Genomic DNA, 26,025 nt, shown 5'->3' with positions numbered 1-26,025 from the left:
TGCATGGAAGAGTTACCATAGGGAATACATGTCTCTCCTCATTCATAGATGCAAGATACCGAACGTTGCATGCATCAACAACACATTTGACAAGCATCTGATCAGCTAGACATGCCTGAGAGAGAGGCTGAACCATCAGACTAAGAGAAGCAGGATGGACATTTCAGCATATTGCTCACCATTTGAACCATTCTCACAATACTGCAAGTCAGTGTTGGATGCAGGTATGTACAGGGTAAATACATGAGTCGAGAAGGGTCGCGTCGATCCTGGCAAAGCACCTGGGGAGGACTGTTTTGTTATCACGCAACAGGCTGTAATAAGCACTCAAAAGGCGTTGTTGTACACCATCCAGAGACATGTCACAACAGCTGGCAATATGCCTGTGTCTACCGTTACCACACCCAGGCTGCTAGCAGAGCAAGATCTGTTGACGTCTATCATTACGACCTAAGCATCGCCAAGCACATGTGAACTCCTGCCAGGAACGGGCAGCATAATAGTGTACGAATTGGTGCCAAGTGGGATTCAACAACAAATTACAGTTCTGTCTGGATAAAGTTGACTGCTGAATTTTGAGTCTAAAGACAGAATCGATCCATGCTTCATTTAGAGTGGCACACTGCCCCAAAGAGGGTTGCCATGATGAGTGATGCCATTTCCTACGATTCCTACTTCTCACTGGTGGTAACTAAAGGACCAGAAGGACCCTGATGGCTCGAAAATACATCCAGGAAATTCTGCGACCGTACATGCTTCATGTCCTGGTGCAGCTCGATAACCCCATTTTCCAGCAGGGTAATGTCCGGCATCACACAACACTGGTCTGCCTTCAAGTGTCAAAATGCTTCTTTGGCTAGCAAGCCCATCGAGAACATATGGGATCAGACTGGACAGCAACTTCAGCAGACTTGGAGGGTAAGTTGCACCAGTTATAGCAGGATCTTCCTTAGGAGAACATCTGGTGACTGTATGTTCCCACGCCTGACTGTACTGTTGCCTGTCTCCCTGTTAGGAGAGGTCCAAAACCAAACTAAGTGCATACTGCAGGCGTTTGTTACCCTGTAATAAATGTTTTGTGTGGGACAATATTCTGATGTTTTCTTTATACTACCATGTTCTTTGCCTATACCCATGCAGGTGCTCCTGAGATGGCTCCTTCATGGTTCACAATTATTTATTTTTTGCAAATGAGTGTATATTAATACATGTCAGTCATATAGAGAGACAGGAACAAGAACAGAAACACATAATAGGGTAAACAGAAGGTCAGCAGGAAGAGGAAGCGACAGAAAACAAGACAAGAACGAAGATGAAAACACAGAACGACAAGGATAATTTCTACATCTTCTTTATACACTGCTGGCTTCAAATAGACAGGTTCTCTTCTCATCAATCCCAGTGAAAGTCAACTCAAGAGCTGAGGAAAAGTATCCTTCCGTGTGTGAGCACTTTCCGTTTCCTCTTCCCGTCTCCGCCACAACAGGCTTATTAACGTCGAGCATCTATCTGACAAACACTTCATTCTCAAATAGTGTAGCATGAAAAGAAATTACTTCCTTTCACGTCGTCGTACTTTGTTTACATACCGTATCTATTTATTCCTTTATTGATCATGTACAACCTACAGATTACTGACGAATACCGAGACAAGAGAAGCAAGGTTTATTTTTATTTCATAATGCAATTTGTCTGAGGCACATGGGGACTTATGGAACGCATGACAATTCAAGTATATGATTCCACTCTCGTGCAACGACTGTCAGTGGCAATGCAGTACAGAAATATTTAAAATACTTATATTTTTTATATTATAAGTTTTCTTTACTCATTGATATGGTGTATTAGGACACAATACTTCTTTGAATTGTAAAAACAAAAGATTGTGTTATGTTGTTTTATTCTTTGATCTGACCACTGATGAAGGGAATGGTTAAATTCCGAAAACATGTTTGGTTGAATAAATAATTTTCTTTCATTAATAAGTGTATTGACAAGGCTGATTTAAATATAACTATTTTAAATATTTCTGTACTACATTCAAACTAGTCAATACGGATCAAACAATCATTTTAACGATTATGGTTGAGATTATCAACTGTCAGTGGCAATTTCTCACAGTCCACCAAGCTGAAAACCCACCTGTGAGTGGGAATGACAAATACAGTTTTTTCAGAAACGTTATAAATATTGTCTCGTCATCCGCAAAGTTAAAACGAACTCATGACAACATTTCTGCAGGTACAGGACAGTTACGAATATAAAGTAGGTACAAATTATATTTTATGATTATTATTTCGAGTACGCTAATGATCCTATACCTACACCATATTAAGGTCCTTCCTGCTTTACTTACGACGAGTACATAATTCAAACTGAGCTGATACACAGGCCTACTGATGAACAACCAAACGTTTTCTGTCACATAAATCTGGCATGTAGCTCAGTTTAGTTACGTTTTGTTTCACTTTCCTTATCACCTTGATTGCTTGTTTACATAATTCAGACACATTCTTATAACTAAAACTAAATTTTCAGCGACTTTAAGAAGACATGTTGTCAGAAACACTCACAGCATACTTAAACAACCGCAGGGCAGCACATACGATATAGTACCACAAGAAGACGTACAAATTCCTTTAAATTCCATGCGAGCCGTGTAAACACTCTACGTAGCAACACCAGTCAGCTGCGCAGTTTTTTCACCACTTTTTCCTCAGTCCACAGCAGATTCTCATCTCATAGGCTACTGAAAACGTTCAAAACAATTTGTTTCGACTTCTTACTTAATTTTCCCCATTTTTATTAGCTTTAAAGTATTTCAGTGGTGACTCGAGCGACACAGCATCACCCACGTGCTGCTCACAGCTGGCAGCCATTATGAATACTGAGCATGCTATTACAGCCAGTATTGCCAACAGTTTTCTTGGATCTATCTTCACGTCGTAAAAATTAAACAAACAAAACAGCAATGGAATGAACTCAAACAAAGCTTATTAAGTACACAATGCAATAAGATATCAAGCTCATATTAAATAATTATATATTTTGCTACAAATACAGCTGAGAACAATAACTATTCACAGCCATCTGTGTATAAAAGATAGGAGTTGGTAACGAACCCAAATAACATACAACTTGTCAATTATTTTCCATATTTTTACAGGGCAAAAAATTGTAACTGGTCAATTCAATTCACCAGAATATTTAACGAAACTCAGGGAAGCGCCCGACTTCAGAAACAAGCAACAAACCTAGAAACTATTTACTGCTGCGGAAACCTCTTCACTGACCAGAAGTCTGGTTAACATCAAAGGGACCGCTTATGTCTTGAGTTGACTCTCAGTATATATCTGTTTCTTCTCAGCCTCTGGCGAACTTATTTCTGTTTCACAGCTTCATAAGGCGGACAGGCTTCTAGAATAATTGAGGGATCTTTGCATGCAGATCTTCACTCTTGATATGCTAAGTGTGGAATAAGAAAGAAGTTGGATAAATACAGGAACAGGGAAGAGACAAAAACATAAAGATGAATACAAGTGGTACATGTGTACTAGAAATGCAGGACGAGCACAAAAGAAAAGTAACCCAATGAGTAAATGTAAATGACACTTCTTTGTGTTACATATATTACTTATATATATTAATACATATATCAAAAGACTAAACCTAGTCAATAAACAGTAGTAAATAATCTCTATCTTGATCTACAGATCTTCTTCCCTTGTGGTAGGAATTCGGTATGAGGTTGCTTTGAAATTAATGCATACCTACATACATAGTGACAGCTGCTCAGCCTGAAGGCCTACAGATTACGAGGTGACGTAACAAATCCTCTTGGCCATTATTTTCTTTTAAGATTGAGGACGCCATCTCACCGTCAGATAATTCCTCAAATGTAATCAAATAATCTGAGTGGACCTCAAACCAGCTCTCCGATCCACGTAAAAATTATAATACTAATATAAATGATCCGTTATTGGACATTATAAATTTTCCAGCTAACTCATTCCTGGCTGCCAGCGTTTCGCCCCAGTGTGCTAAATTGGGCTCATCAGTTGGTAAATAGAACACCTACCAAGACGCATGGCTAGTGCATATCGTGGAGGCCACTGCATAGGCTGCTTGGAGCCACCGGCAGTGCCAATGAACTATGAGAGACTTTGGCTTATTACGAAAAATTGAAAACTGCCTAGCCATCAGATGATATAGATGTTGATTCCCATAGGGAACCTGAAATATTTGTCCCGAATGAGTAAATTTATAATACCAATATAAATGGTCCGTTATTGGACAGTAGAAATTTTCCAGTTAACTCATTCCTGGTTGCCAGCGTTTCGCCCCAGTGTGCTAAGTTGGGCTCATCAGCTGGTAAATAGCACACCCACCAAGACGCGTGGCTAGTGAATACCGTGGAGGCCACTGCATAGGCTGCTTGGAGCCACCGGCAGTGCAAATGCACTATGAGAGACTTTGTCTCATTACGATAAAATTGATGCCTGACTGGCCATCAGATGATATAATGTCCAATAACAGACCATTAAGATTGGTATTATAAATTTACCCATTTGGGACAAATATTTTAGGTTCCCTATGGGAATCAACATCTACAGTATATCACCACGTAAAAATTCCTGACCTGGCCAGGAATTGAGCCTGGGGCCTCCAGGTAAGAGGCAGGCTGCTACCCCTAGACCACAGGGCAGGCAAATACAAACATACATCTTTAAGCCTCTGCAAATTAACTAAGTGCCTCCACCATCCTGTACTTGCAGCTATTCTGTGGACTTGTTTAGTTCCACACCTCTTGATTTCAAATATCTGAGTCTAGCTACTGTTGCCTTGATCTCCTTCTGCCTCTCTTACATTTCATGAAAGAATCCATATTAGCCTCACATGACCGCAACACCAAAGTTAGTTTATGTGCGCCAAGTTCATTCCTAACTAGTTTTTTATATCTGCATACCAGGCAACTTCCTGTCACTGTTCCCACAACCCAGTGGCATATCCTGGAATCTCCACTGAGGCATGCAACTAGTAACCATGCAGTTAACACAATGTATTAAGTAAATTTCAATTCTACTCACCCTAATTACATGTAAGTGAACTCGAGCCAAACAGTTTTACTGTAAGTTCCTGGATTGAACGTGCGTACACAATTCTTGTTTTCTATTTTTAAATTTACGAGAGTCCGCCTCTGTGGTGTAGTGGTTAGTGTGATTAGCTGCCACCCCCGGAGGTCCGGGTTCGATTCCCGGCTCTGCCACGAAATTTGAAAAGTGGTACGAGGGCTGGAACAGGGTTCACTCAGCCTCGGGAGGTCAACTGAGTAGAGGTGGGTTTGATTCCCACCTCAGCCATTCTGGAAGTGGTTTTCTGTGGTTTCCCACTTCTCCAGGCAAATGCCGGGATGGTACCTAACTTCAGGCCACGACCGCTTCCTTCCCTCTTCCTTGTCTATCCCTTCCAATATTCCCATCCCCCGCAAGGCCCCTGTTCAGCATAGCAGGTGAGGCCGCCTGGGCGAGGTTCTGGTCATCCTCCCCAGTTTTGTCCCCGACGCAGAGTCTGAAGCTCCAGGACACTGCCCTTGAGGCGATACAGGTGGGATCCCTCGCTGAGTCCGAAAAGCCGAGGGAAAAGCCAACCCTGGAGGGTAAGCAGATTAAGAAGAAGGAGAAAAAGAAGAATTTTTTTTGCTACGGGCTTTACGTCGCACCGACACAGATAGGTCTTATGGCGACGATGGGATAGGAAAGGCCTAGGAGTTGGAAGGAAGCGGCCGTGGCCTTAATTAAGGTACAGCCCCAGCATTTGCCTGGTGTGAAAATGGGAAACCACGGAAAACCATCTTCAGGGCTGCCGATAGTGGGATTCGAACCTACTATCTCCCGGATGCAAGCTCACAGCCGCGCGCCTCTACACGCACGGCCAACTCGCCTGGTAAAGAAGAAATATACGAGGGAAGGTAGAGGTCTCCCAGCTTGAACTATTTGAATCTTTTCATCAAACGAACGGCCTGTAAACTGATTTACAATTATATCCGTTTTAGACTCATCCATTGTTAATACCACAATAAGCGCAAAATATAATAAAAGACCGAAAACGACGAATAGCACAGGAACAGCACACACAGAATGAACTCACTAATCAGCAAAACACACAATGAATTAACTCACTAGTTAGCCACAACTGAAGCACTGGTGGAAAGTCACCTCAGTGGCATTGGTCAGTTTCGTCCCGTTGGGTTCTCGCTGGGGGATAATCTGTGGGTCCCGTTCGCTGTAAACATGTCGACTTTCTCCAAGTTGCTAACAGATGGCAGAGGGTAGCACGGGTATGGGGTGACAAATTCTGACCAAGTTTCAATTGCAGCGACATCGTTCGGAGGGTTTCAGAACTACGTCTGCCACCGAATGCAATTTTAAGATTGAATGCCTTGCATCCTTAACTCCGCCATGCTGTCTCTTTCTTCCTAGAGAGGAGACCTTTTGAACTTCTGAGAGATGAAATCGTTAATATTTGACTTAAATCGACCTAAAATCGTACATCAGACAGTTCTTTGTGTTATCATAACGCATGCAGTGAATGCCTTGCATTCAAGGAGAATACGCCCCTGCCACAACCTTTATGTCTATAACATCCTACTTATGAGTAAGACATCGTCAGTTCAACCACCTTTCACCTCCAAGCATAAAGTTAGTTCGTAAACAGACTGGTGTAAAGATAATTTTGTTCAAGAGCTAGTTTCCTGGTTCTTGCTGTACCATACCGTCACTGGATGTTGGCTTTCATCAGGACAATCTAGCTCTTGTTCTCAACAAGTCGGAAAAAATGTGGGGGGTACCGAGTCCATACCATTCTTGTAGATTCCGTAGCCAAGATATTCTCCTCCTTCCTTTGCTTCTCCTTTCTTCAGTCTTACCTTGTAAGATAAGCTGAAAGAGTCTATACTTACCAATTTGAAAGATATAGCCAAAGTACTCTTCTTTTTTGATGTTGTACATGATCTCTAGCTCTTTGTTCGGATGTTGGAGTGCTGCAGTATTACATATTCTATCAACCCACGATATTCTGAGCAGGCATCTGTAACACATCTCCAAAGATTAAAATTCTTTGTTGGTGTTCTCCGTTAGGGTCCAGGTGTTAGTACCATAAAGTAAGACAGAGAGAATCCATAACACCACAATAAATGGTGACTGAGATTAATACTAGTCACCGAGCTCGATAGCTGCAATCGCCTAAGTGCGGCCAGTATCCAGTATTCAGGAGACAGTGGGTTCGAACCCCACTCTCGGCAGCCCTGAAAATGGCTTTCCGTGGTTTCCCATTTTCACACCAGGCAAATGCTGGGGCTGTACCTTAAATAAGGCCACGGCCACTTCCTTCCCACCCCTAGCAGTTTCCTGTCCCATCGTTGCCATAAGACCTATCTGTGTCTATGTGAGGTAAAACAAATTGCAAAAAAGTCCCCTTTACAGAGGATTTTACTCATTCTCTTGAATGCAGTCCTTGTGTGTTCAAGTTCGGACCTCATTTCGACAGCACTGTTCCAAGTGTGATCAAGTACGCAACTGGGGTACTTAAAGTATTGACTTGCTCCAGTGATGTGCCAGCTACTGTACAGGTAACAGGTTGAACGGCATTTCCTTACGACTATTACTTTGGTCCTTTTCATGTTTAAACACAAACCTACTGCAGCACTGTGTTCAACCACACAGTTTAGTAATGTTTGTAGATCTTAAGCACTTGTTGCAAGTAGAACAGTCTTGTCTACATATCGCAGATTATTTATTGTAATTCCATTAACACATTGACGACAGGCTTCAAATGAAGGCCGCTACCCCTGTTGACTGGATCGTTCAAAATTAGTTTTAAAATGTTACAAAAGTTTATTTAGATGCACCTATTCAATACAGCTGAGTTCTTAAAGCTAAGATTTACATCCTGTTATACTAATTTGATGGGACATGTTTCGCCTATTGTATGAGCATCATCAGCTGTACCCTCACGCCTAAAAAACAAAGATCAGGATCCTGATTGCTTTGGTCAAAATGTTACATAGAGAAATGTAAGTATTATAAAAATATGTGAACTTGTATGAGTTCTTAAATGACAATTTATACAATTAAAACTTGCTTAAAATTGTTTGCGAGAAAAGTAAATAATGTTGGTGCAATTTTACACTAATATTTTAAAACACTTTATAAAATAGCCAACTAGTCCATATTTACATAAATAATAAGAAAGTCTATGGCTAAAGTTGAGGTCTTGAGTTACAGTATCAAACTAAGAGTGGAATATGGTTAAAGGCAACCAAATTTGAAGTTGTAAAAAAGGTTGAAATGAACCTTAAGTAGCTTAATCATTTAATATGACATTGAAAGTTTCTTGATGGAAGCTTGTAATGTTAATATATAGTATGACGCTGTGTGTGTGTTAGAGTTGTTGGAACTATTAAACGCGTAGTTTGTGAAGTGAGTGACTACACTGTTTGAAACTTACAAATTCACCATCAGATTGTAGCAGTGAGCAAGGAAACGTGAGGTGTATAAAAATAAGATTTCTCGGGGCCTGTTGGCCATATATTAACAATGATGACCTCCTGTTTTCCTGTTCAAGATTGCAAGAACAAAATTACACTGCTGCACTCAAACTAATGTAACTCGAAAAGTATTCAAGATATCAACTTCAAATGTGGAATATGCTCGCACCAGGTTACTGACTAGATTTGTTCTTGGAGCCTGGCACCAACTGTTCGCGAGTGTACTACAGGTTTTTTCGGGGCCTGTCAGCCATATATTAACAATGATGCCCTCCTGTTTTCCTTTTCTATACCTTTTAAAGCAGTACCCTTTGCAGTACTGTACATTACCAACATTTACATCTTCATCAAATGTATTGGAGTCGTTGCTGTATTCCAACACACAAGTTCAATGTAGAAATTCCAAAATCACTTTTGGAACAACTAACATCATTAGAAATATCCAATTCACTGTCACGTAATTCTTCACAAATGTTAGTATATATTATCAGGAATACATCTACATTTCCATTATTATTTTGTTAACTTCACGAAGGTAGAAAGAAAGAAAGAAATCAAGAAAGAAAGATGCAACAATAGCTGCCTTACACCATTTATTCCATGACTACACTGTTTGAAACTTACAATCTCACCATCACATTGTAGCAGTGAGCAAGGAAATGTGAGGTATATAAAAAGAAGATTTCTCGGGGCCTGTTGGCCATATATTAACAATGCTGACCTCCTGTTTTCCTTCCAGTGCTTCAATAAATAACCTTCCAGAGTAAATATTGAGGCGGAGTGGAGACAGAACAAAGCCTTGCCTCACTTTTTACTTTATTTCAATTGTCTAGAAGCTGGTACTATCAACCTTAACTGATATGATCTGATTCCAATCCAGGTTGGCGATAATTCTGATGTCTCTACCATTCTGCCCATTATCATGTAGGATATGCAGCAATGTTTCACATTTCACACGACCAAAGGATTTTTCATAATTGATAAAACAATACATCCACAGATATATCTACTCATATTTGTAACAAAACCTCCATCCCCAGTAATGCCTCTCTGGTGCTATATTCATTACAAAATCAAAACTGGGAATGCCTAAGTATGATTCACATTTGCTACATTATAAATGCTAAGGAAGAAAGCTAGCAGGAGTGAAATAAATATATACATCTAAGAAATAGTTGAAGAGCAGTGATTTACCATGTAAACACTATGTGAGGTGAGGGGAGGGGAGTGGGGGACGAACAGACAAGAGAATGAGGGGGGGGAGAAAGGAGCGGTTATCTAATGTTAAGGCCAGGTGCTTTCCTGGACCTGAGCACTAATTGAGGTCCCACTTCGGAATCTCTAAGGGCGAGAGCGAGGGAAGTAGGGGATAAATGTTTGTGGACTTCAACTGTGAAACATTCATCAAACGTGGTTTGTTGGTGCCTGGTATAAATGGGGACAGGTTTGATCCTGGCTCGGTCCGGTGATATTTGAAGATGCTCAAATACATCAGGCCTTTGTCGGTAGATTTACTGGCACATAAAAGAACCGCTGCTGGACTAAATTCCAGCACCTCGGCATCTCCGAAAAACTTAAAATATAGTTAGTGGGGCATAAAGCCTATAACATATTATTGGAAAAGCTTGAACCCTTACCCTGCAACTATTCTGAAACTAGAAGAATTTCCTACTATTTATATTTACTGGAGCTTAGTTTCCAACACAGTAATAGCTCCACCCAGAGGCATAGTCCTCAATATTGGAAGGTGCAGCCAGAATGGATGGACTGTCTCTCCAACACACAAATTGAGCCCTCTCTGTTAGCAGGATTTGTGCTTATGTGCAAATTATTCACATGCACAGTTAATTATTGAAATTATAAATGTAAATGATATTCGTTTTATGTTGCACAAACAACTTTTATGGTTTGCAACAAGGTGCAGGAAATTTTGTCCCATGGGAGATACTTTATGTGCTGATAAATCTACTAAAATAAAGCTGGCACATCTGAGCACCTTCAAATACCATCAGACTGAGCTGGGATCAAATCCGCCAACTTGGGCTGAGAAAGCCAGCAAGTGCTCTAATATTTTGGCCACTCAGCCTGGCATAGTTACTGTACGGTAAAGGGCACAGTTATATCAAGTTGTTATCACTGTTAAATACATCAATGAATAAAGATTAATTGTTGACGAGATGTATTTCTTACTGAAAAAGTTGTTTGACTTAAGTATCCAAAATTCTCTGGGAATACACTATCAAAATCTCATTCTGTGGTTTGTTTAAATATGGTGTTATACAGGTTCTTTCTAATGAAGAGACCTTTAAAGAAAGACCTTACAAGGAAGGTTACCATGCAATCTCTTTTCCCTGAACATGTCCACTTTCTTGTTAAGTAAAAAGGGCATCTGGCTGGGTTTTCTTTTCAGATTAAAATGTCTGGGTTTTCAAAGTTTTCTACAAATCCTTAAAATTTAAAATGTTAAAAACAGAAAATAACAACCAAAGTAACAATCCAACCACTAGATGCCGCGGTAGATAGATTACGATTTACGACTGTGAACATCAATAAATCTATACTCACAAACCATCAATAGTGATCGATCTATACCGCATAAAACAGTAGAAAAGAATCTCATGTCTTGCATATCGCATAGTGACAATGCTATTAATCACCCTAAATTATTGAAACTTATCCAGTTTTGTTTTGTTATTCCAGCTAGTAAAATATTGTTGAGAGGGTACTTTCTTTAATGAAGACACAGCGGCCCAATGAAAGAAATAAGCTAACCCCTGATTATGCTAAGAATAATTTCATTCTTCAGTACAATTTAAAAAATATGTGTTATCAACAGTTCTATCAATATGTGGAAGGAATGTAAAATAGCTAGTTAAAACAGGATCATCTGATAAATACGACCAGGTAAAAACAAAACATAAACCGAATGTACACTGCCTTAAATTGTATTTTGAGACATACTTGTGACACGGCAGTGATGTTAGAAGATCACGTGGCTCGTTTTATGTTCTTTTCTGAATAACAGCGCATCGACAAGAATATTTCAATCGTATGTTAAATGGTCACATATACATGTTCATAATACGGCTAATAATTTTTCCGACGAACAACAATCACACGGTGTACAATGCACACACTGTGGAAAATATTATCGATCCGATAGGGGCGTAAGCATACATGTTAGCAGAGCTCACCCTGCAGTGCACAGAGATATTCTGGTCAAGAAGCAGAGTAAACTCAGCAATTTACGAAATTCCCCAGAGAATCGTCAGTCCAATGAAACCACAACCAATACCGCTACTACTCCAGGTCCGAATATGGATGAGTACAACCGCGATCTGATTAAATGGAAATCAAAGTTTTCTGAAAACCTAACAGACGATCACTTCGACGAGGCCATTAATGACTTAGCTTCAGTAACACATATTATTCCCGGGCCGAAACACCCCGCCCAGAAATATTATGAACTGAGAAGAAAAGGCCAACTTAATTCTGCCCAATGTTCATATAGGACCTCTTCAAACCCTGAAAGATCAACGAAAAGGGGAAGAGAGAAGAGAAGAAGGAAGTACATGTATGAATCCACTCAGTTCTGCTATTACAATCAGCGGCGAAAAGCCATACGCAATGTGTTTACAAACGAACAACCAATTTGCACCCTGAAAGAAGATGTATTGCACACATAATTTTTGGACATATTTTCTAGGCCGAACAACCACAAAAGACCAGAATACCCTCAAAAACGCACTGAGAGTGAACTCATGGAGACTAACGACCTATACAATCCGGTCATATCTAAAGAAGACATTATTCAGGCAACACAGAAAAATCAAGATAGACACCGCAAGCGGTCCTGACCATGTAATCGTCCGAGCCATTAAAAACACAGTCTTTGCTGAGCTGAGCTAGTGAGCAGACGTGCGTGGTAACGGTCCGGAATTGCAGAAAAAGCAGTATGGGCGTAACAATGCAGCAGTATAGGAGTGTGATAGGGCGATGGCACAACCGGGTCAAGTGGATTAAGACGGAGTGTAAATTAGGATTTAATATAGAAATAGGAATGACATAACTGTTGATGGTGGCAGCTGTAGTGGCTACTCTATTAGTCATCGGAGGCGTCGAGATGAACCCAGGCCCATTGACTTGGGAGGACATGGAGAAAATCAAGGAAGTTGTCCGCGATGCTTCTCAGGCTGACCAGACCAAAGAAATGCTCAAAGCACAGTTCCAACAAATCAACGATATGAAGGACAGCATAACCAAAGATCTAACAGAAATAAAGGCGAAGATAAAAGAAGACAAGGAAGAAAGAGCTATAATAAATCAGAGGATACAGGTGCTAGAAGAACAAGTACAGGTACTTCAATGGCGAGATAGCAGAAGAACGGAGGAGGAGAATCTAAGATGGAATTGATGAGCTCAGTCTTTAAGCTAATGAGAGAGATTGATTGTACCGAAAGGGAGATAGATGATGTGTATAGGATGGGAAAGAAAAGGGGAAGAAGACCTGTTAGAATTAAGTTTGTTTCCTTATTAATGGCAAGCCAAATTTTGAATAGTGCGAGGAACTTGAAGGTCAGCAGAATTTGGATAAAAAATATGGACAGAAAAAGCCTCCAAGAGCAAAGAGTTCTACAATTCCATTTCATTCAGCAAGATGGTGCAGCAACCCATTCTGCTCTAAATTTTATGTGAGCAATTAGAAATATGAGGTGTGGCTATTAATAAACAGGACTGCTTTTCTATCTTCTATGGATGTACTGAGAGAGGAAGTGTTGATTGAATCTACAGGAATGCAGTGCAGATGGTTTCGTCTCGTTGTCTTTGTCAGTCTGCTTTTGAGCTCAGTTTGAAGTGAAAGCTGTCTCGTCTTGTTGCCATATATCATGCCTACTTTTAAGATTGAGCTGGCAATTTAAATGTTTTAAGATTGAGCTAGCAATTTAAATTCTTTGTGAAAAAAAAGAAAGAAAAAAGCCCACAGAATACTTTAAACTTAATGAAGGTGATGAATGAGGATTCTTCTATATAATTTACACAAGTTTTTGGGTGGCAAAAAATGTTTAGTGAGGGTTGGGAGGAAACCCTGTTTACAGAGGGGACACTTAATTATATGCAAGCCAAGCTTCAAGTAAGGACATGAGTATCTGCGTCGCCCAATCACATAAAAAAATAATACAAGCACTTGGAAAATTACTGAAATTGTGCTTGCAGATAGACGACTGAATATCAGGATGACAGCAGATATGGTGAATATTGGTAAAGAGACTGTAATATAAATTCTGAGTGATAAACTTAACAAGAGAATAGCATGTTTCAAGTTGGCTCATGCATCAGGACAATGCACCAACTCACAATGCTCTTTTCTGTGAAGACATTTTGTGAGTGATAAACGCATTCCCATTCTTGAAAATTCCCAATGCTTACCAGACCTGGCCCCTTGTGACATTTTAATCTTCCCAGAAGTGAAAGGTGCATTCCTATTCTTGAAAATCCCCAATACTCACCAGATCCGACTCCTTGTGACATTTATATCTTCCCAGAAATGAAAAGTGTGCTGAAGAGAACTCATTTTCAGTCCGTGGAAGAGATAAAAGCAAACACGGTAAATAAATTGCATGGTACGACAGTTAATGACTTTCAGCATGGTTATCAACAATAGAAGATCCATTTGTAGCAGTGGACAGAGAAAGGGACTACTTTGAAGGTGATAAAGTGAAGCCAGGACGAATAGAAATGCATAGTATGACGACTTCTGCTGGCTGATATGTTCCTATACTACGCGGTTCTGATGTAGATAAAGAGTGATCAGCTGTCTACGAACATGTGCTTCTAAATGAGATCTGATGCGACATAATTCGGAATTTGTTGTTTAAATAAATGATTTAAACCCGTGTGTTCATTATTGTGAGGTTTCAGGACTGTGTATTCTGTTTAGTGACCGATGACTGTGTTTATGTGCTATCTGTGTTTCGTTCAAATTAAGATATAGTGTTCCTTGTTTTGAACGTAGTATGTGAAAAATACGTAGGAAATATTTTACATTTAGTAATGACGTTACTTCTGAAAACGGATATCTCATATATGTATATGTCTACAGAACTAAGTGATATTTCATTAATTCACCACGAAATGAAACTTAGTTCAATTATCAATTATAACCTTAAAAAAACACATGTTCAACTGTTAGTGTATATGCTACGTAATATAAACATATTAAAACTCTGCAGGCACCCACATGATTGTTACGTACCGGTATGTCATACACATTTAATTCCTACATAACTAATTATATTTATATGTTAACATGCTCAGCTTAATGAATCTTAACAACACTTCACCCTATCAGTCAGTTAACTGGACACCTCGGACATTTTCCGGGTACGTTTTGCGGTCGTACGGGCTTGCATTTCTTTCCTTACTTCTTTTATTCAGAAATAAAATTGGTATTGTATGTAATGGAAAATTAATTTTTGTACCAAGTCCTGAGCATGTTCAGTACAGCACCCGAGTCCATAAAATAAATGGCATGTGGCCTCCGAAGAGGCCTGGTGCAGGTCTTTGATTTGACATCCGTAGGCGACCTGCGCTTCGTGATGAGGATGAAACGATGATGGTGACGGCACATACACCCAGTCCCCACATCAGGTGAATTAACCAATTATGGTTAAAATTCCCAACCCTGCCGCGATTCGAACCCGGGACCCCTGTCACCAAAGGCCAGCACGCTAACCATTTCGCCATGGAGCTGGTCTCCCAAGTCCATGAGAAACAGTAGTTGGAGGTAAACTATCCAAGTATTCTTGAAATATTTCTCCCCATAATGCTTCTTGTACACTAAGATTTCTCACAAAAACTTCCTCTACATGAGAAAACATAAATAATAATCCATTTGATGGGTAAATGAGGTAGTCGGATGAGTTACCTTGTTCTTGTAGATTATTAGGACTGAAAACGGACTGCCTTTTGCCTTTTCTGTATTGTTTTGCAGAGAACCAATAAATGCTGTACAGCCTGACACTTTGCTTGCATGTTTAACAATATACTCACAGAAGTGATGAATAACATTCATTTTTGAACTGGTGAAAGGAGCTATTTGTTCATCTGCCCAACTTGATATTGGTGGCTGATCAAAGGTATGCTTGATGTAATTTCTTTCCTGAGCTGTACTTATTATTTTGGCATTCTCTTTGACAACAGCTTTTGCCATGGCTCTAATGTGACTGAAAAATGATGTTGACGGTACTATCACTTAAAGGCAGATCTTGATGTGGGATAGCATTCGACCACTTTGAGAACAGAGTAGGATATTTTGGCAGAGAAAATAAATGCCGTTTTTCATTCGAATGTTTATTGTAACCCGACTTACAACCCGGGACATAGCAAGTTGTAGGCATATTCACATGCGGTAGTAAATTGAGGCATTTGCCAAAGTATATGTCCTGCTTCTCAAATGCTTAATCTTTTTCACTTTTCAGTTCACGAAAAGTTAACACTAGATATTATGCACATATAAAACTGGAGAATGTATAAAACTATCGAAAAAAAGACCACAAACTGTTTACACACTTCCACATTAAGCCGACAAAAAGCACGCGTACTTGGACTTTTTACAGTTAAATTGAATAATAAATATGGTAGTTCAACCTATTCAATACAAGTAAATAAGAGATGTAGAGATTACATTCTTATTTAATTAAAAGTGGAAATGGTACCAGTTTCAACCCCAGTCTGGGTCATCATCAGCCGATTATAACTCGAAAAACAATGCAAAAGTAAGAAAGAAGTTAACGGTCAAGTCCACACAATATCAGTTGAGGAGGCGATAGAAAAATGACAGGGGTAGGCACTGTAAAATTCAGACGAAGTGGAATGTAAGTTACTTTAAAGAAGTAAAGCGTAATCTTCCGAGCATCAGCACGGCATACGCAATGTTTGGCACTGTCTCACAATGTTCACGAAAAGCAGAGAACAGTTAAATGAGCCAGACTGCATACACCGTCAGGCACAAAGTCACAACACAATCCAAATATGAAGATCTAAAGTCATGAACAAGCCGAAGACGAGCAGCTCAACCGAAGTAACTTGCAAGCTCCAGAAGATCGGCGCGGTGTTTACAACGTCATGCGAGACAGTGCCAAACATTGTGTGTGCCATGCTGATGCTCGGAAGATCACACATTACTTCTTTTAAGTAACTTACATTCCACTTCGTCTGAATTTTACAGTGCCTACCCCTGTCATTTTTATATCGCCTCTTCAACTGATATTGTGTGGACTTGACCGTTAACTTCTTTCTTACTTATGCATTGTTTTTCGAGTTATAATCGGCTGATGATGACCCAGACTGGGGTCGAAACCGGTACCATTTCCACTTTTAATTAAATAAGAATGTAATCTCTACATCTCTTATTTACTTGTATTGAATAGGCTGAACTACCATATTTATTACTTCAATTTAACTGTGATACTTTTCAATGCGGAACAATGAAATTTTTATCTTGGACTTTTTATCGACAGCAGCGCTGCAAATGGTGGAGAACATGTACACCGTGTCTGTTAACATGTGATTCAGAGGGAGTCATCACATTATTCATTTCTATTCGTCCTGGTGAAGCTTTAAGATTCTTGCAATAAATCATATTTATGATATTGGTCCTGTTTATTAACCCTTTGTCAAGAGTGATTTGACACTCAAATATTAGCTATCCGCTCTAATATAGACAATGCTATGTTTACCTTCCGCAGAGCCATCTTATGGAACTCATGAAAACATTTCCCTGCTTTATGATAGTTTGTGGGAATTCTGCACCAAGCTCGTTTCTAAACTAGTTCATCATCTTCAGTCACATATAGAGCTTCCTTATTTAGATGCTTGTACAAAAACACAAGCTTGGAAGCTTTGTCTACACCAAGTCTGTTTCTTAATTTTGAATGAACACCACCAAACGTAGCAAACACACGTTCTACGCCTGCGGATGATGCTCTAGCTGTTAATATTTGCATAACTTTGTCTGCCACAAACTTGCCAATGTCATTTTCTTGAGATTTCCACCACTGCAAAGCAGACACACCTTGCACCACTTCATTGGTTGAACATTGTTGGAATGAAGGGTTGAAATTTTACTTTGATATTTCAGAAGTTTTGATAGAAATTGAGTTCCCCCATATTTTTACTGGGCAAATTGAAATGCACGTTCATGTTCAGACGGATGTAAAACATATTCCGAGTTGATTAATACTGAATGAACAATGAAAGCCAGAAAATGTGGTGCAGCCAATGTTTGAACAGTTTTCAAACATCTTAGTTTTTGCATCATTAATTCCAGATTTCCTTAACACTTGTAATTCCTCCAAGTCATACTTTAGTATTTTTCCACACAGCTTGTCCAATGGCAGAGTAACTTCCCTGGGTTGCATCGAGAGTTCGAGCTATTGGTTTTACCATATTTAAAACTTCTTCAGCATTTTGCTTTAACTGAAGGTCACTAACCTTTCTCTTAACGGAATCTTGAATCTTGTCTCTATTTTCTTCACAAATCTTAAATAATGTTATTTGCTTTACGCCCCACTAACTGCTTTTACAGTTTTCGGAACTTCACAAGTATTGGCTAGCTTTTAATGTATGATGATCACAAGTAGTCACCAGTTTTTAATGTAAGACTGAAGGCAGTCGGACAACAAATTCCATCGAACTTCCTGAAACAAGATTAATGACTGTCCTCCTTTACTCCTAAATTTTCCAGAAGAAAAATTATTATTGCAGAAGTATTTTGCAATTCCTACTATGTTTTCCTTTACATCTTAGGTGTACTTGGTAAGATCCTGGGAGAGAAAATTCAAAATATGAGCAGAGCAGCCATATGTAATTTACATCAATATCTTTCCTTTCTTTCAGACCACTCCTCAGTTTTGCCAGATTGCTTACAATGTCTGTAATGAAATTCCTCGAAGTGGTCAATTAAGTGGCTTTCTGATCTAGCACTTAACTGTGTTGAACAGATGTACATCCCCATTTTCACTGGTCACTGTAACACACACAATGGGCTCATAATGTACATTTGACCATATGTTTAAGCTCATACAAACTGTATTCTCAAATAAATCCTTGAAACTACCTAGGCTCCAGGCTTTCTTTAATCCCTTCCTGAAAAACTATACAGATCACAGAGGTGCCAACCTTTGGAGTGGGTTATCAATAATCCCATTTTTTAAATTGCCCCCCCCTCCCCCCCCCCCCCTCAAAACTTGTACGAGTCAAATCCAAAGCACCCCGATTGTCCTTTCCTACAGCAACCTATTCTAAAGTATATCATATTACACAATAAAATTTGCTCATTACCTGTTAGTTCTGCAATAAAAGAATTCCTTGTAGCTTGTTTTGCTCCCAGCAGCTGCTTTTCAGTGTAGATTTTCTTGAAACATACTTCCCCCTGAGATGATATTTTTGTCTTCAGAACCATAAGTGATTACAGTGAAGATGTGCTTAATGTAGGCCTGAATTCTGTCTGAATTTTCCTAACAATACTGAAAATTCTTTCTGCGGGAGAGTTACTGTGAGATACATTTAGTACTGCAAATACAACATTACTTAAAGTTTTATACTTCATTTGTCCACTTTCAGTTTTTAGCTCTGCAATGTTGCCCCAGTTCACATCAATGTTAGGTCCATGTAGATTATATTCAGGGAAAGTATCACACTGGTAAACTGCAAATTCCTCTTCAAGTTTGACATGTTTACTTTCCTTCACCAAATTTGGGAATCTTCGGACAAAATATTCAAGAGATGAATAGGAAACCTTCATTCTGAGAGAGATGTCTACAACTTCGGCATGATGAAGAAATTCTTCATCAAGGGGAAATTTCCTGATAATGTAACTGCAAGCTGCCATATTAAACTCTCATATAGAATTATAAAACATCTCTTCATCACTGTCATTACCTTTCAAGTATGCCCTGGCTTTTGCTCCAATTACCAAGTCCTCATTGGTTTTCTGGTATCTCCTTCTCTTGAATTCAACACTCAAAAGGGGGGTAGATTCTGAGTGAATAGAACATGGCTGAACAAATCTGACCAAGTAAGTTTCCTCCTAAGAAGTATGGCTGGAGCATCTTGTTGCAGAAATAAATTCACCGAGTTAAAGACAGGAAGTGTACTCTGAAGAAAGTAGCAAAACAGTTTTGTGTGTGGGTCTTGTATGAAAGATTTTACAGTTTCAAACTGCTTGGTGCTCTCATTTTTATGGTGGGGCTCACTACATAACATAAGTGTCAATGCTTCCCGGTGCTCAAGAACTAGATTGAAGAAGCGAGAGCCAACGGGTACCGACACATTTCAAAATTTTGTGACCCTCTGTGCCACAAACAGCCTTTCAACGTGTTTTGCCTTTTAGAACCCTTATCAAGGTAGTAATATAACTGAACCCAAAAGTTCTCTACATTTACTGGTAATTGGGCTGTTGCTTTTTGTGCACAGATGTGTATGAGATGACATGAACAACCTGGGACATAAACAGAAAAATGCCTGTCCTTCACAAATTTGGCAGCACCTTTATTTGCCCTTATCACTGTGTATGCATTGTCAGATGAAAAAGAAATGCAATTTGCCCATGAAATGGCTAAAGAGGACAATTCACTATTAATAACAGAGAACATTCCCTTGCCTCTATTATAAGTACTCTCTAACAATGACAATAGAAGAGTTGATATTTGGCCCCTCTGAACATTAAAGAAAGAGACAACTATAGGATAAAGTTTAACTGCATTTGAATCCGTACTACCATCAGTAGCCAAGGAAAAAGACGTTATTTACAAAAGTTCACATACTTCCTTTTTTTCCACAGATGCTGTGTACTGAACTAAAGCAGAGGTTTTAGTTCTTGCACAACCATATTTCTGAGATATTTTAGAGTCGGGAAACATTTCCAGCGTGGTCTGAAAGTAATAATGGAATATTATGCTCCAAAAGAAATTATGTGAACAGCAATTTGGCATTTATCACCGCAGTTTCATTACTTTTTAAGAAGAACGATGAAACAGACTGGTTTTGTAATTTTGATTCACCATATGTGTGATGTTTCTTGGATTCTATGTGTCTTCTGCAATCAACTCGTCCACCGTGAGTCACAGAGAAATCACATGAATACACACTGCAGAACATGTGGTTTTCACTAACATGTGAAGCAAGTAGGCATGGCCATTACCTTGTCTAACCATCTCAATATTTCTGTAACACTGCTACCTTCTTAGAAGAAGGTGCAATTTGACAATTGCTCTGCTTCATTTTACAAAAGCAATTACTTCTTTTTGAATCAATGACTAGGATAATTAGAACTGAAATGCACTAAATATACCACTCACGTCTACGTACACAACAGAGAGAGCCAAATGTGCGCAGTGGAGAACAGCAGAGCAAGGAGTAGAGCCTATGGCCAACTTGATGTGTCATTCTAGCTAAGACAACAGCGTATATCTACGTAGCTGGCCGTGATTTCACAATGCTCGCAGGAAACAAAAGGAAGTGATGACCAAATAACTGCCAAATTGCCAACATTGAAATGAGGAGGGTTGACCAGTAACATTGAACATTTTTTACTTCTTTCCTTTTTTTCATAGAAATACATTTTTATTGTGATAATGTTGCTTTTCCATAATAATTTCCCCTTCGACCATAATCACAAAGTGAAATCTGTAATAGTTGGCACCTCTGAAATCATGACCAAGCAAAATTCACGTTGTGTTAACGTTTACAAAATTTTACAACTACGGGTTTCTGTTCAGTTTCCCACACCCACTGCATGACAAAAGCTTGAAGAAAAGAGCGGCAAGAGTCTCTCTTCATGCGAAACAACCACCCTATTTCTAGAAAAATAATGTCATGAGTTAGGCTTTAGAAGAAGGAAAATTACAAACAAACATTTTATTTCTTTCATTTTAAAATGAACCCAATCTCTCTCTCTCTCTCTCTCTCTCTCTCTCTCTCTCTCTCTCTCTCAACTTCTTTGTTTCATTTTCACCATCAGAGTATTTGCGTCAATTGTTTGTTGATCATACCAATTGGATTGCACTGTTATTAGCTCACAAATTTCATCATCAATTACCATCAGTTCCTTCTTATCTACAAGTTCACCTTGAATTCCAGCACTGTAATTTGTTGGAAACCTGAGCCTATATAGCCCAGTCACCCTGTACAGCAATAGTATGACCATGCTCACTTTCTGAATTGCTACTCTTCTCACTAGACTAAAAATTCTTAACTAATTCATGAAGTTCAAGAGATTCTCTACAAGGAATGCTTGTGCTCAGAGTATTTACGAATGGTATAGTTTCACTGTCACTTTCCAAATTAAATTCACTAAAGCTATCTTCTTCACTAAGTTCAAGTATATTACGAATATTTTTACTTGGAAGGTCAAGTATCTGACATACTGACAAAAGATGACCAATACATCAGAATAAAGGAACAACAACAACAACAGAACAATAAAGTACACCAAAACAAAATGACAGAAACTGTCACAGCATGCACATTCGCATTAATTCCCTTACTGCAGTCAAGCAGTGGCGCACTTAGGTGGTTCTTACCCTTCACATCTGGATGAGATATAAAGGGGATTTCCGAACACTATTTCCTTGTCCTATGAAAACTTCAGAAATATAGAAAGAGATGTAAGTACCTTGCAGCAGTGAATACACTATTGAAGTTTCAAAGCTCCCACTTGCTTCACAGAGGAGAAAAATTAATAATGGCTCAAACCCGAGTTTCTTTTCTCCTTGTCACCAATGTGTTCTACCAACTGTACAAAACACTTTTCGTTTTGTTTCTGTTCTTTCATAAGTTTTATTCAGTATTATCCTTATCTTACACTTCTACACAGTGGCCAAACATCTCCTAAGAGTGCCCCTCACCTTAATGAGTATAAAATTTCTCTTCCCTAATGGAGCTGGAAAGTAGAAATGAGGTTATAGGGAATTGAGAAGAACTAAATACATACCTACTACAGGGATATAACTCATGTATAAAGATACAATTTTGTGAAGATGTGTTTTTTCATGTTCATCCTGATAAGATTCAGCAACTCCTACTGACATGACACAGTGTTTTTGCTTTTAGGTCTGCTCGTATCTTTCTATGTAGCTTCCTATCTTCCAAGGGTATCCATTTGCAAGGAGGATGCTCATCCCATAACATATATATATATGCACACACTGAGTGGCCAAAAGTCATGGGAAGACACTGAATGTGATGTTAATAACGAGTTGCTCCTCTGTGAGCCCTCAAAACAGCAGCAATACAGCAATGCATCGACTCTACAAGCTGTCAGAATCATTCTGGAGGGACTGGACCCACGCATCTTGCACTGCTACCCACAACTGGTCTTGTGCAGTTGGTGTGGGGTTCATGAAGCCTACACCAGTATCAACAGCATTTCATAAAGCTCAACTGGATTAAGATCGGGGGATTAGGAGGGCCAAGCCAAGGTCGTACCTTCACTGGAGTGCTCCTCCAACCACCAATGTGCCACCATTGACACGGCACAACTGCAATAGAACAATAGACCAGACCTGAGTCACCTCCCGCCTGGACACAACCTTGTTGACACGCAGGATCCATAGCTTCGTGGGGCATACACCACACTCTCACATGCCCATCAGTTCGATACAACTGGAACCGGGATTCATCGGACCATACCACATGTCGTCACTGTTCCAGGGTCCATTGCCGATGTTCGCGGGCCCGTGCACGTTGTTGAGCTCTGTGTCGAGGTGTCACCAAAAGGTACACGAGTCGGTCGTCGGCTGGTGAAGCCTATGCGATGCAGTTGCCTCCTTACAGTCCTGGTAGAAATGGCCTCCTGACTCCCAACATTCAACTGGGTGGTGATCTGACTCACACTAGCCCATTAAGCACCGAATATGGTTTCCTCGGAGGCGACGTGATGTCTGTTCGTTAAACACCTGTGGTCCTCCCGTGCAGCGGTTTATGCGGGTGGTAACATTCTTTCTGAGATACTGAAGATTCACCCTCAACACTGTTAACCTCGAAAACCCAAATTTGAGTGAAATCTCAGTGCAGCTATGACCCATGCGCCGATGATAATCCCACGTTCAAAGAAGGTTAACTCGCGACGTGATGCCATCTTCAAGTCACTGGTGTCTGTGACAGACTGCTCAGCTACGCCGCTGCTAACCGCAATGCTGAGAGGTCATACATGGCCCATTTTCTAATGGAACACCCCTTCCCGTGACTGTGGGCCACTCAGTGTATATCAATAAAGCCCACCTACTGGTTCTCAGTTTATACCTACCATCTACTTGAAGAGTGACTTGCCATCTTCACGACCAAGATGTAACCGTTCACCATCTTGCAGAGATTTTATACGATCTGCCTCCAATCCATCACTGTCCTTGGGATCATCTTGCAACAGGGTGTCAAGATCAACATTTTCAAGGTTCACTCCATGGGCAGAACCTGGTTATTAAAGCAAATGTTACCTACATTATAATTAAACTATATATCAAATACAAGTACACTGAAAATGACAAACATAGCAATAAATCTTGAATAATGAAATCTAAATCTCTATTCTTCTTACAAAATTGGAATCAATGATTCAGGGAATAAGTACAGTATATCCAAACAATGTTTAATCATATTTTACATAATTTAGACAAGCTACCCCTTTTTGTTATTTTATACAAAGTCTTGAACATAAATAACAAAATGAAAATCAACTAAAGCAGATCTATCTCCAAATAAGCTGGACTTCTTCCCTTGTTAATGTTAATTGATTTAATCTAAATTCTATATATATAAAATAAGAGTTTTGTCTGTACATTGCTCAGAATTTAAAAAGGATGGTATTTCTGTATCGGTCGTGTCCATCATAACAAAGAAATGTACTTGTTTAATTTTCTGTAATTTCTGTCTGTCTGTATGCATGTATGTATGTACACGCATCACGAGAAAATGGCTGAGGAGAATTTAATCAAAATCGGTATGTAAAGTCCGGGAATAAGTCGATACAATCTAGGCCATAAATAATCTTATTCACGCTGAGAGAAATGGTAGTTTAGGGGAAGGCCTAAAATTTAATTCTCAAATATTTGTGTTATTAGTGGTCCTATCAACAAATGTCTTATAAATTTTTACCGTACCAGCTATGATAACAGAGATATTCATGAATTTGGATTTTTGTTGCTAAGTCCATATCAGCGCTGTCACGAGAAAATGGGTAAACAGAATTTCATCAAAATCGGTATGTAAAGTCGGGAAATAAGGAACTACAGTGTACGCTATAATTAATTTTGTAGGACGCCATAATATTACAGAGTCGAAAGAAAACTAAATGTGAAGGCCTACAATAGAGAAAGCTCATAACATTGATCAACAATAACAGTACATTGACATTGTTGCTGTGATGTGCTTTGTGTCTCTGTTGCCACTCATCTCCGATAGATGGAATTACTGCTGTATACCAAAGTTTTTTTAAAATTTGCTTTATGTTGCACTGACACAGATAGAACTCATGGTGACAATGGGATAGGAAAGGGCTAGGAGTGGGAAGGAAGCAGCCCTGGCCTTAATTATGTTATGCTCCAGCATTTGCCTAGTGTGAAAATGGGAGACCACGGGAAAACATCTTCAGGGCTGCTGACAGTGTGGTTCGAATCCACTGCCTCCCGGATGCAAGCTCACAGCTGCGCGCCCCTAACCGCAAGGCCCACTCGCCCGGTCGTACCGAGTATAAAGGCCTGCCTGAATACTGGCAGGAAGTAGCTGGGGAGTTAGATAACTTTCTTCTTTAGCATGCCGTTCCTCTGGTTCATAAATTTTCTGATACTACTGGTACGTAACAAATTGGTTCATCATAGCATTCGAGCTATTCAATCCCTACTCTGAGGCACTCATTGGAATGAGCAATGTGCATATTTAACGGAATAATGGCAGAGGAGTGTTCACGGCTGTCTGCGACCTGGTCATTCCAGCACTGGAACTTTGGACTGTTAGCTCAGCACCGTAGTACTGTTCGTTAAAAGTGAGAAAATATGTGGGTATTTTTTATTTGTGAGTAGTTTATATGATAACATTGCTTTTAATCGCTACATTCCTACTGACGTTTTTGTAATGGCCTAAGTTGACTTCAGTTAGGAAAACCACAAAGACAGTCTTTCTGAGAATCCCGTAGCAAAGCACGGGTACATCAGCTAGTTCAGTATAAAATTACAATGTACTGTACACTGTTCAACAAAACATGGAATGAACGAAAGGACAAATCTGAAAAAAAAAAAAAAAAAAAAAGATACGTTGGCAGTGCCAACTCAATGGGTAAAGTAAATAAAACGTAGCAACTACTCAGTAGAAGCTACAATGTAGTGATAGCTGTAAGTCAAATCAAAGTGAATAAACAAATGTTAACTAATGTATAAAGTCTGTATCATGAAAGATGAACGATGACAGCTGTCATCAGTGTATGATTG

The 26,025-nt window shown here is 39.5% G+C and overlaps 1 protein-coding gene across 4 annotated transcripts in view; it reads right to left on the bottom strand.

Moving 5' to 3' along the window:
- LOC136876324 (CCAAT/enhancer-binding protein gamma) overlaps window positions 1-26,025 on the bottom strand; it is a 73,339-nt gene that overhangs the window by 1,019 nt on the left and 46,295 nt on the right. The window contains exons 3-5 of one of the 4 annotated variants that reach the window (XR_010860569.2): window positions 23,853-24,016; window positions 6,959-7,086; window positions 3,255-3,465 (exon numbers count right to left, since the gene is read on the bottom strand). Coding sequence is in view for 1 of the 4 variants with exons in the window: in XM_067150175.2 (XP_067006276.1) it covers window positions 23,856-24,016 (161 nt within the window). In the remaining 3 variants the exon portion in view is untranslated. The remainder of the gene's footprint in view (window positions 1-3,254; window positions 3,466-6,958; window positions 7,087-23,852; window positions 24,017-26,025) is intronic. The other 3 variants (XR_010860568.2, XR_010860567.2, XM_067150175.2) reach the window with 3 other exon arrangements.

This window comes from Anabrus simplex, chromosome 6 (genome assembly GCF_040414725.1).
Source record: "Anabrus simplex isolate iqAnaSimp1 chromosome 6, ASM4041472v1, whole genome shotgun sequence".
In the NCBI taxonomy this organism is placed as follows: domain Eukaryota; kingdom Metazoa; phylum Arthropoda; class Insecta; order Orthoptera; family Tettigoniidae; genus Anabrus; species Anabrus simplex.
This window is presented reverse-complemented; position numbering and strand designations above follow the sequence as displayed.